We start from the raw sequence: 13,747 nt of genomic DNA, 5'->3' as shown, positions 1-13,747 counted from the left end.
TTCGTCAGGCGGAAAAACCACTGTAGCCGCATGCTTCAGCAACAGTGGTGTTTTGGAGGCATTTGCAAGTGAACCACAAATATCATTTTGTGGATCCACTTACAAATGCTTATACTCAGAGCATCGAACGGGTCTGGAGATCGGTGAAAGAAAGAAACCGACGCCACAACGGAACCCACCGTAACATGCTAAATGGGTACATGAAGAAAAAAGAATAAAAACAAAGAATTCGATGCAATATTGAGAGATATTGCATCGTTTAATTCCTTTTTAAATGAATAAAAAATTCTTTTTTTTGTTAAATTTTTTATTTTTAATTTTAATAAATTTTTTAATTTTTTTATCAATCTTGTAGAAAAGAAGATGGAGAATATGATAGGCTGATTATTTTTTTAAAAAAAGAATTTTTAAGATACGTTTCTATCATTTTTATTTGGAGGGGGGATATAACGGAATAGTATCAAAACATTTTTATTTTGACACATATAATAATTATTAAACTGTTTTTTTTTCTACCAATCAAAAACATTTCTCAATATGTTAATGGTGTCAAATTCTTTGCAATTTCTGATATTAAAGAAGGATATAAAATTTTTGCTACTACTCATTGTATTTATAGCAAACAGTTTCTTTCAAATTTTAATATAGAAAATTGTTGATTTTCTGATACCATTCACAATACTTATAGTTAAAAATTTGCAATGACAATGATGATATTATCATTATAAACAAAACTCCGCCCTAAGTTTAGATATATAAAGAAGCAGATTAGAGAAAAGAGAAACAATCTACATCATATCTATAAGATATCATAATGAAGTTGAAACATATAAAATATTAATTATATTGTATATGTTGTATATTGTTGAGTGAAAATAAAATGTTATCTTTTAAGTTAAACAAACTAAAGTTATATAAAAAGTTAAATAGGAAAATGGCTAACAACTCAAAAAAATTTAGTAGTTGATTAAAACTACATTAAAATTATAAGTTGAAAATTATTTGTAATTTCTTGCAACTTTAAATATATAAGATTATGAATTTTTTACTACTATTTATTATTAAGTGTATAGATAATTTCTAATTATAATATTAGATTATTTTATATAATATCAGTTTTTTTCATTTTCTCAAAAATATTTAGGAAAAACTAATTTTTATTAATTTTTCAATAGACAACATGAATTTAAAAATTGGTGGAAGAGATAATTATAAAGTATTAAAAAAGTTCATTTAATATGTTTTGGGAGATTATTGTTTTAAAGCTTTTTTTTCTGGAAAAATTTATCAAAATATATTTTATTGTTGTATAAAAGTTAATTTTTATCATGAATTATGTTTAATTTTAAAAATGAGTTTTTTTTACTTTCAAAATCTGAGAAAAAGAAATTTCAAAACGATAAAATTTTTTGTTTTCGGTCAACATTTGTGATAATCTTTGACTTAATTTTTTTAAAAGTCTATTTAGCTGCAAATCGTTAAAATATCTAGATTTTAAAATTTACTGGAACTTCAGATGTTTCCTAACTATTTGTTATAAAATAGGCTCTAAAATCATACTTCAAGTTGCATTTAATGAAAACTAAATTTGTCTCTCACACTGCACATTCTTTAGCTATTCTTTTTTCACCATAAATCTTTTAAAATATTTTTTTACGGTATAATTACTAACGATGTTTACCTAAAGCTAATATTATAAATTATAACTCTTTTGCTTCACTTACTCAATTTTTTTACTTCATAAAATAAAATGTTGTGAAATTCAAATTGAAAAAGCAAATAAACTATTTTTTTTGTATATTTTATACTTTATTATATAAATGAGATTCAGTGGAATCTAATAAATTGATTAATTTTATTGAAGTATTATTATTTTTAAAAAGCTAACTTAAATAATCATCATTTAAAAAATGCATAAATATGAGGCAATTTATATATAAAATGAGAATTTAAATGATAAAATGGTTCAAATATTATTTTTAAAAAAAAATGTGTATATTACTTTTTTTGTGATATTTTTGTTTATGATTGACAAGATGTTAAAAGTTAAAAAGTTTGTGCATTATTGCATTGAGTATTTTTTGTTTACGTAAAAAAATTTGTAAAAAAAATGCAAAAAATATATTTCTTTATAAATTAAAACTTTTTTATAGTTAATTCTTTTATTTCCGTATAAAATTTTCAAGATTTTACTGAAGAATTTGCCTACTAAAAATAAATAAAGTTTTTACGAAATAATAATAAAGTTATTTTTTAATATGAGTTGAGGATTTTAATATAATGCAATTTTGAAAAACCTCTTTCTAATTCAGACGACCTTTCGATCTATGCATTTATAGTTAAAATTCAAATTCAAATTACAATTTTAAACAAAAAGCAAAATGTGTTGTTACACTAGAAAAGTAAAGTGCAGAATTTGCATACTTAATTAAGTGCAGAAAATATATACTTATATTCAAAAAGAAAAAATGTTTTTAGAGATTTATAATAAAAGCCATAAAAATTAATAAAATAAGGAAAAATTTGTATCAAAATAAAATTGTTGATTATAAGATATTAATTATTAAATTTTTTCTTTTTTTTGATCAATCAATTTTTTATTTTACAATAATAGCACTTAAAATATGTGCAAAAAAAGGCATATAACGGTTTAAAGTGCAAGTTTTTCTTCAAATATGACATATTTTGTATATTTTTCTACTTTTAAATTTTTCAATGGAAAGAAAATAACTTAACTTTTTCTAATACCTTCCATTCATATGTTACATGAGGCAAAAGGAGGGCTCAACCGGTGATCGAAACCGGGACCTCTCGCACCCAAAGCGAGAATCATACCACTAGACCATTGAGCCGCATCTCCTTTGTTATTCTAAAAAAATTTTTTTTTATTACTTCCTCTTATTATTTTTAAAATAAATATGTGTTATTTTATCTAAATAATTAAATTAGAAAAGTTTTTTTTTTGTTAAAATGTCTTTTTTATTTATTTAATTCATACATGCCATTATTATGCTTTTATACTAACACAATTTTGTAAACACTATAATAATAAAAGTTATTATTGTGCTATTTCTTTTTTTTATTTGTATGCTTAATTTATTTTAATGGCTTTTTCTATTTTTTAAAATACCATTATATCCTATAATGTAATATTAATAATTAAATATTGTTAATAGTTTTCCAAAATATTTCTTCTTGTTTTCATCTTTTTAAAATATCAACTTTGCGGGTTGTTAACATCTAGTCATTTTATAAAATAAATTTTAACCATACATTATAGTATAAATTTTCAAATTAAAAAATGTAGAAATAATGGTTAAATAAAGTATTTTAAACGTTGCTAATGATATTTAATAAAATTTTAAATTATAATAAGTTACTTTTTAAATTCGTTTATTAAAAAAATAACAATATAAAAATAAATTAGCAACATTTTCTAAAAGTACTAATATTAAAAATAATAAATTGACTTTAGATAAATTTAAAATGGTAAAAATAAGGATTAATGTTAGCATTAAAATTATTTTTTTTTATTGATAAAAACCTTAAAAAATAAATTTTATCAATGTTTAGTTACACCTCCTTTTATTAAATTCAAAAAATTATTAGATGGATATAAAATTATATATTTTGTTTTATAAAAGTTTTATATCAAATATTTATTAAATTTGTTTTTTTTAGATCATGAATTATTTATAAAATGATTGTTAAAATTTTTCATGTAGACTATTAAAACATAATTAAGAGATCAATTTTTTCAATTAAAACATTATTACCAAATTTGATTCATCTGAGTAATAAAAAGGCAAATAATTAAAAAATAACAATCATTTTTTATGGTCGAAATTTAAATTTTTATAAATCTTTTAATTAAATATATTGAAGAATACTATAAAATATGAACATTTAATCATGGATATTTTTTTTTATTTGTTCATAATCATTACAATTTATGAATTATATTAAAATGTTGAAAATATAACTTTTAAGTACAAGTATTGTAAATGATTACAAATAAGTAATTAATAAATTTTATTTATATTTAAAGTATAGCTTATTTTCTAAAATTCGTAATAGATATGTAAAGTTCTATAATAATTAATATACCATAATCATTAATTTCAATATTAGTTGCTGCACCTAATTATTATAAAAATTATGTTATATGATAAGATAACTTTAGTGTTTGTAAAGCTTAATATCAATTATAGCATAATAATTATGAAATTAAGCTTATAAATAAAGATATAAACAATTTTTTTAAATTTCTTTTTTAACTTATCTTTATTTTTAAATGTTTTTGATTTAAAAATATTTATTTAATTGACGAGATTTTTAAATAAATTATTGATCATAAATAATTGTTTTTCATATTTAAAAGAAGTATAATCATATCAAATTTTATATTCAAAATATTTATATATTTATAACATTGAAATCATAAATATAATTTTATAATATTTAATTTTTAAAATCATCATATTAAAAAGTTCCACTATTCTTTTAAACACATTTTAATGAACATCATATTAATTTTAATAAACTATATATAAATTGATAACAAATGAACATTTATTAAAGTTTTTATCAGAACTTTTAGAACTTTCATGAAAATATAAGAACTTTATTAAATGATAACATAAATAAATAATAAAATTATTAGCTAAAACCATAAAAATTGTACAAAATTTCTAATCACAAAATTTATTAGTAATCGGATAACATTTAAGAATAGGTGTAACATATTTTCATTTAAATAACCATATTCTGCTGTCCCAAAATCATTTTTCAAACTTTATTTTATATGTTCACTTTGCTTATTGCAAAATGAAGTACCATATTAGTTTGCGAACACATATATTAGTTTTTGGAATTTCTGCAATATGCTTCATAACTGGTGTCTTTCTTATTATTTATGGAACAATAAGTTTAAGAGATGCCAATGATAAATTAAAAAGAGTTGATTCTCTTTCTTCTTTAAATGTTCTAGATGACACTGATATTTCTATCCATAGCAAAAATGATTTATTTCAAAAATCAAATATTTTACATGATCAAAATTTGACACAATCTTCACCATTATTAATTAACTATTTAATGACACTTGTATTAACAAATACTAATTATTATGCAGATTACAATTCAATGGCACAGAATGCTTTTTATACGGTTTGTTAACTTAAAACAATAATAATATTTTTATTTATTTTAGTTAGAAAATTCATTAACAGGAAGTAATTCACCATCAATATTACAAGTAATATCATTAAATCAAATAATAAACAATTCAAGTCTTGTTTCAACTAAAGCTGATGTATATATGCTTACAGTTTTAACTTATATTCAAAGTTCTCCATCATTAAATGATCTTACTAATTCTTTACAAAAAAATTCAATTGATGTATTAAGTTTTGTTAATATGTCAAAAAATTATTATCCATCACAAGAATCAAATCAAAATTGCGGATGTTTTAATAAACAGTCATGTCCTCGAATGCCAACAATAATTACTACAACAACAATTGCACCAACAACATCTACACCTTGTACTACAGAAGTATGTAAACCAAATGTTTTAATAGCTGTTGATACTTCATCAGATAAATTAATACATCAATTTTTTGAAAAACAAATAACTTTTCTTCAATACAATTTGTCATCAGGTTTAAATTTTGCTTCTAATGGTTATTGTCATGTTGCTTTAGTATCATATAATGAAAATGTTTCTGCAAAATATAATTTTGGAACTATTACAACTACAGAAGAATATTTACAAGATCTTTATTCAATGACTCAATATCCAGGATCAAATTTAACAAATTTATTTACCAATCTTGCAACAATTACACCCAATTGTTCTTCTGATCCTATTTCTACTTTTGTTATGATATCAGAATTTAATAAATTAGATGTTATTAATGCAGTAGAAGAAGCAAAAAAAGTTGCAGAAAAAGGAAGTTTGAACTTTATTATTCTTGGAACTGCTGTTAAACAAAGTGATTTAAGTCCATTTTATTTTGCTAATATTCAAACATGGGAATTAGGTGTATGTGACGAAGATTCAGTTATAACATTTTTCAATAACAATTTAGCTTGTCCTAATAAATGTACTTCACCATGTACTCCAGGAACAGTTGAATGTAATACAATTATTGCAATAGACACTTCTTCAGATATTTTATCATCAAATCTTTATAATGTTACAATTCAAACAATACAACAAAATATTTCAACACAAATACAAGATATTAAAAAAATTGGTTTACTTTCTTATGATTTTAATGTAGGTAATTATCATAATATTGGTTCAATACAATCTAAATCAGACTTTAATACAATAATTGGTAATTTCAAAAGAAATTATGGCTCAGATCTTAAAAAATTACTTCAATTTTATATATCATTATTAAACAATGCAAATGAGCCATTATCCTTTATCACATTTATTTCTGAAAAACCAACCATAGATATGGAAATGATTAATTATGCAAATCAAATTAAATCAAAAGCTAAACTTAATTTTATAATTCTTGGTACTGATTTGAAAATGTCTGATCTTCAACCACTTGCTGCTTCTTCAGTATATTATTTTGAATTTGGTGAATGTAATATTGATGGTTTAGTTGGAGCATTTAACAATTTTACTACATGTAATACTTTATGTTCTTCAACAACAACTACAACAACAACATCAACAACAACAACAACTAAAAAAATAACTAAAACAACCGTAACAACAATTCCACCAACTACAACAACTCAATGTATACCCCATACTGTACCATGTAATCCAAATCTTATTTTTGCTGTTGATTCATCTAATGATGTATTAGAATATTCTTTTTTCCAAAAACAAATAAATTATCTTCAGAACGATTTATCAACACTACTTTCAAATTATGATTTCAATCGTGTTACTTTAGCATCATATAGTTCAAATGTTATACAAGAATATCCTTTTGGAAATATTAGTAATTATTTGGAATATTTAGAAGATTTACAAAATATGTTAAGTAGAAATCAAAGTAAAGGATCTAGTTTAACTAATTTAATGAAAAATCTTAACAATCTTAAACCATTAAATCCAGATTCTATATCAACATATATTTTTGTTTCAGAAATCAATGATAATGATGTTCAAAATGCTGTTGGTGAAGCAAAAAAGTTAAAATCAAAAGGAGAATTAAATTTTATTTTACTTGGTACTGCTCCACATGCAAGTCAATTAGGTCCATTACAACCAGATAATATCATTAATTGGCTTTTGTCAGATTGTGAAGAAAATAATGTTACTGATTTAATACATAATGGATTTGTATGTCATATAGATTGTGGAATAACTACTACAACTTTACCACCACCTACAACAACATGTCAAGAAATGGTTAAAGTATGTTATTCAAATATTCGTATATATGTTGATTCATCAAATGATATATTATATCCAAAATTATTTGATCAAGAAATATCATTCCTTACAAATAATCTTACAAAAATTATTCCTTATAATTTAAATCAACTTGCAATATCATCAATTAATAAAAATAATCAATATCAAGAACAAGGATTTGGTTATTTTTATGATAAAAATCAATTAAATAATTATTTATTATCAATTAAACAAGGTCCAGGATATAATTTAAGTAATATTCTTTATAATTTATTTACAACTACACCAAACAATAATTATCCAACATCAACATTTGTCTTTCTTTCTGATAGTACAAAAATTGATTTAACAGAATCACAAATATGGGCTGAAAAACTTTCAACTAATAATAATTCACTTTATTTTATTCTTCTTGGTACAGCAATAAAATTAAGTGATATTAAAGAATTGACAAAAACTGATAGTATTATTTGGCAATTTAGTGAATGTAGTGAAGAAATTATTTTGGAATTTTTCAATGATAATTTTATTTGTGATTACAAATGTAAAGCAGGTATTACAACTACTACTACAACAACTCCAGAACCATGTGTAGATGGACCAACACAATGTTATATTGTTATAGCTATGGATACATCAAGTGATATTTTGATTCCAAATTTATATCAATCAACTTTAAATATAATTCAACATAATGTATCACAATATATTTATGATTTTTCAAAAGTAGCATTAGTTGGTTATGATTCACAACCACATCAATTCCAAAATTTTAATTCTATTAAAAATCGTGAACATTTTAATAGTATAGTTGCTAGTTTTCTTCAACATTCTGGTTCAAATTTAGCATCACTTTTACAATTCTTTATTAATGCATTCCCTGAAAATAAACATATGTCTTATGTTGTTTTTATATCTGAAAATCAAAAAATTGATAGTGAAATAAGAATGTTAGCTCAACAAATAATGAATAAAGGAAGACTTGAATTTATTATTCTTGGAACTGATATTAATCCATCAAATTTAATATCAATAAGTTCTTCACAACCATTATTTTATAATTTTGGTGATTGTGATATTAAAAATTTAACTACTACTTTCCAAGAATATATTAATTGCAATAATATATGTTCTACAACACCGCTATCACTACCATCAACAATACCACCAAAAACAATACCACCAAAAACTTTACCACCAAAAACAATTCCACCAATAACATTACCACCAACAACAACTTGTAGACCAATAACAAAACCATGTAATTCAAATTTGATGTTTGCTTTTGATGCATCTTCTGTAGTAATTGATGATCATTACTTTAATTATGAAAAATTATTCTTTTCACAAAATTTATCAGCATACCTTCAAAGCGATAATTTTTATAAAAATAATTATGATCATATTGCATTAATACCATACGATAATTTTGTTGATACGAGTTTTACATTTGGTAAAATTTATGATAATATAGGATTTATTAATGATGTTAATAGTATTAAACAAGGACAAGGAAATGGTTTAACAAATTTGTTAACAATATTAAATAAACAAGTACCAAATAATAATGATCCAATATCAACATATATCTTCTTATCTAATGTTACTGATGATGACATTCAAAATTCTATTTTACTATCTAAAACATTACTTGAAAAAGGTAACTTAAATTTTATTATTTTTGGAAGTACTATTCAAGTTCAACAATTGGATCCATTATATAAAACAAATGTTACTGTATGGCTTGGTGCTGATTGTCAAATTACTGATTTACTACATTTTATTGATAAAGGAAGAATATGTAACGATTATTGTTTATCACCAACAATTACTCCAACACAACCAATACCAACATGTCCACAATCAGAAATGAATTGTGATTCTAAATTGATAGTTGGTGTTGATGTATCAAATGATAAATTATCAAAAGATTTATTTGATATTCAAATATCATTCCTTGACAATAATCTTACTACTATTATTGATAATTTTGCAACAGTTGATCTTGCTTATTGGAGTAGTAATGCTGTTAATTATAAAGAATTTGGATTAATTAATAATGTTTATGAATGGGACATGGATTTACATGTAATCAGTAAAAATTTTAGACAAAGTGGATCAAATTTAAGTTTACTTTTGTCAACATTATCAGGATATCTTAAAAATTATAATCCACCTGGAGATTTAAAGCCTATATCAACTTATATTTTTATATCTAATAATGATACAACAATACCATTATCTGTACAAGATGCTCATTATATTAGTAGTAGAGGATCACTTAATTTTATTATTCTTGGAACAGCAATTAAACCTCAAGTTCTTCAACAACTTGTTCCATCATCAAATATTTTTGAATGGGAAATTGCAACATGTACCGCTGAACAACTTTTAAATTTTATTAAGTTAACACGTTCATGTTACTGTCCACCAGCTACAGTAACACCTACTGTAATACCAACTACTACAGCAAGTGTTACACCAAAACCAAATCTTTGTGATCTTATAATTTCAATTGATAACTCAAATGATACATTATTTATAGATGAATTTAATTATGAAAAAAATGTTATCATAAATAATATTACTACTATGATTAGTGATTATAGTCGTGTTGCACTTAGTTTATATTCATCCTCTTTGACAGTACAAAATTTTGGAACATTAAAAGATTCAACACAATTTAATGATTTTATCAAACAATCAACACAACAACCAGGAACAAATTTGACAAATAATTTATATAACTTAAATTTAGTTGCTTCCTCAACTTCAAATAAAATTTCAACATTTGTATTTATTGGAACAAAAGATCAAAATGATCTTCAAAATGCAGTCACAAATGCAAAAAGTTTAAATGATAAAGGAAATCTTTACTTTATTATTGTAGGAACATATGTAACTAAAAGAGATCTTATTAATTTAACACCATTAAAAAATATTTATGTTTGGGACTTTGCTAATTGCCCAATTTCACAATTAATGAAATTTATTAATCAAAATAGTATATGTGATCCTGAAATTGTATCAACAACAAAAACACCACCAATTGTTAAACCATCTTATTATGTACCATGTAAAAGTTCTTTAATATTTGCTGTCACAACATCTAGTGATATGTTAGATGATGATTTATATCAAAAACAATTAGATTTATTTACAAAAAATTATATTATTGATGAAGATTTTAATCATTTTGAAAGAATAGCTGTTGCAACATATAATCAATATCCAGAAGTTGGTGTTAATTTTAATGAAGCAACAAATTCAGATAACTTTAATTTAAAATTATCTTCTAAAATGCAAAAAAATTATGGCAATGGAAATAATTTAACTAATTTGTTGGAACAATTAACATCTGAATACTTCTTTAATTACGATACAAATTTGATAAAAAATTACTTCATTTTTATATCAAATTTAACATCTACTGACATTACAACAGCAAAATATTATGCTGATATTATTAATCATAATAATGATTATCTTAACTTTATTATTCTTGATAATACAGATCCATTACTATTAAAACAATTAAATGGAAAAAATATTCTTACTTGGTCAAATGACAATAATGATGTAGTTAGTGACTTTTTAATTAACTATATCTATTGTAATAAAAAAAGAAAACGCTCATTAACCATTGGTCATTGAAATTTTCATTAATTTAAAGCAAAAAAAAAATTAAAATGCAAGAATTAGTCTTTTTTTTTGTCGTCTTTTTTAATTAATTAATCTTTAATTATCTTATTTTATTTAATATTTATATTAAGTTATTTCAAATTATTTTTATCATAAATTAATTATTATCTTTTTTATTATATTTATAAAGAATAAAATTATTTTTTAAAAATATTTATATATGATATTTGTTTTTATAAAAAAAATTTTTTTTTTAATATTTTGATAAGTTAAGTATGGTTTGATATACATTTTTATCAAATACACGTCCGTTTTTATTAAATTAGTATTATTTAAATAACTTTTAAAAAAAAATTTTTTTTTTACCTGTTATAGAAAAACATTCTATAATAATAAGAAAAAATTTTAAAAAAATTTGTAACTTAATGATAACTTAAAGAAAATATATATATTTGATATCATTTTTAAATGTAGAAAACTTTTTGTATATTATTATAAAAAAAGTGAAAAAAAAGACATTCATTTTTTTTTTACTTTCTTTTTGTTAGATATAAATAAGTATTTTCGTTTTATATATGTATCAATTTATAATTTCTTTGACACATTTTCTAAATGAAACAAAAAAAAAATTTTTATAACACGCAACATAAGGATTATAGACTACTTAAAGTATCTTTTTATACTTAATTTTCACTTAATTAATAAAGAAGTCTTTTTAATTACTTTTCCTTCTTTTGTATTATTAATTTATTAAAATGATATCTTTTCGTTTTTGATTATTTATAGATTTAAATTATATATCATATACATTAACAACTTTTGGATAATCTTCTCACTATTTCTTAAATTAACAAAGAATGTATTTTATTTTTAAAATAATATATATATATATATACAAATATATATATATACATATAAAGTAAGACATTTCTTTTTTTTATGTTACTATGGTATTTAAAATATAAAGTTTTAGAAAAAAAAGAAAACTTTAAAAGGTAAATATATAAAAAGAAAATAATTTCTATATTTAAATGATTGACGTCGTCAAAAGATTATTTTCTTAACAAAAATAAACGAATTTTTTTTTTTAGTTATAATGGATAAAAAAGTTTAAAATTTTATAAAAAGATTTCATTTTTATAAATAAGATATTTTATCATAATAACAATACTTTTCTTTTATGAATTTTTCATTTATTTTTGTATAAAAATAAATTATTATATATTTAAAAAAGAGATAATTAAAATATCATGATTGGTCATAGTTTACTTTATGAAGAGAATGTATAAGTAGTCTTCATTTAAAAAGTTAATTACATATGATTAAAATATGTAAGAAGATGGAAAATTTATATCATTTAAGCGTTACTTTTATATTCATATACTTTTAAAATTAAGTAATTTTATTTTTTAATTAAAAAATATAATATCTTTTTTTAATTAACATTACAGTTGAAGTTAATGATAACTATTAATTAATCTTTTATTACAAGATAACAAATAAATAATTTTATGTTTATTAAATTTCTTCATGTCTTTTTTAATGATTTTATTTGGTTATATTTCATTTATATATTAAAAAAAAATATATATATATATATATATTAATGTAATGAATTTTTTACCTACAAAATATATAGTAAGATTAATGAGATAATTTAATCTATAGATAATAATATTATATATTAAAAAATAAAGAAGATCTATACAGATGAAAATGTTATAATGCATGTCTATTATTCTCTCTTTGTACATAAAGATGATTAAAATCTTGACCACCTGCTTGGAACATTTTTAGAAAATATGTTAAGAGATGCCGTCAAATTTTTGCCAACATCTGCCATTTCAGTTTGTCTATGTGTCTTTTTTTCTTTTGAATTAAATATAAATAGACATCCATATACATATATTCATGTTCACATTATAGGACAATTTTTGTCATGCACATTGGATACATTTTATACAATATATACATCTTATATTCAAAACATAGTTCTCTATTTAGAAAAAGTTTATGAGACTTAAATATACATCCAAACATCATCCATATTCTATTCCTCTTTAAAACAACTTTTAATTAAGTTTTGGAGAGTCAGGAAGAAGTGTTTTCATTAAATTTATATATTTTCTTTTTATCAATTTAATGTATAAGTAAATATATATTCATACAAATTATGCCTTTTTATAGTTCTTCATTATCAACATCTGTCCAAAGTTTGTTTAATATTTAAATAATATATAGAAACATAGTGTTTTACAAGTTCTTTTCTTATTTTTTTTTTTTTGTTATCAAATATACATCTTTTTCTTTATATATATATTAGTAAAGTAGACATATATAAATTCTCCATTTTAATCTCATTTCTCCTGTTTTAAAAATCTCTGTTGTTAGTCTCTTCCTTACTCCATCTAACGATTATATATTCCTTTAAAAATCATATATAAATTATATATAAAGGATGTATATATATATATATATATATATATTTATACTTATTTTATATATGTACTTTTTCTTTCCCTTGTTTACCATCTCTACATCATGCTTTTCTATATTTCTCCTAGTACTATGACATAGATAAAGGATAATTTAAAGGCGTAACAAGGAGGGGTTTTTATGAAGACTAATGCTATATAAGGTTTCAGAATAACTTGAAAATGTACATTGAATTTTGTGCCATTTTATAGAACCGTAAAATGAATAATAAATCGTTCA

At 21.6% G+C, this 13,747-nt stretch overlaps 1 protein-coding gene across 1 annotated transcript; it reads left to right on the top strand.

Annotated features, from left to right (window-relative positions):
* Positions 1-4,827: 4,827 nt before the first annotated feature.
* On the top strand, positions 4,828-11,044 carry SRAE_X000121300 (von Willebrand factor, type A domain-containing protein; the record flags this gene model as incomplete). Its single annotated transcript, XM_024646419.1, has 2 exons — positions 4,828-5,169; positions 5,213-11,044. The coding sequence occupies 2 exons, from the start codon at positions 4,828-4,830 to the stop codon at positions 11,042-11,044; spliced, it is 6,174 nt and encodes a 2,057-aa protein (XP_024498676.1).
* Positions 11,045-13,747: the final 2,703 nt, after the last annotated feature.

Source organism: Strongyloides ratti, scaffold srae_chrx_scaffold0000002 (genome assembly GCF_001040885.1).
Source record: "Strongyloides ratti genome assembly S_ratti_ED321, scaffold srae_chrx_scaffold0000002".
Classification (NCBI taxonomy): Eukaryota; Metazoa; Nematoda; class Chromadorea; order Rhabditida; family Strongyloididae; genus Strongyloides; species Strongyloides ratti.
Note: the sequence above shows the minus strand (reverse complement) of the source record. Positions and strands in the feature narration are given on the sequence as shown.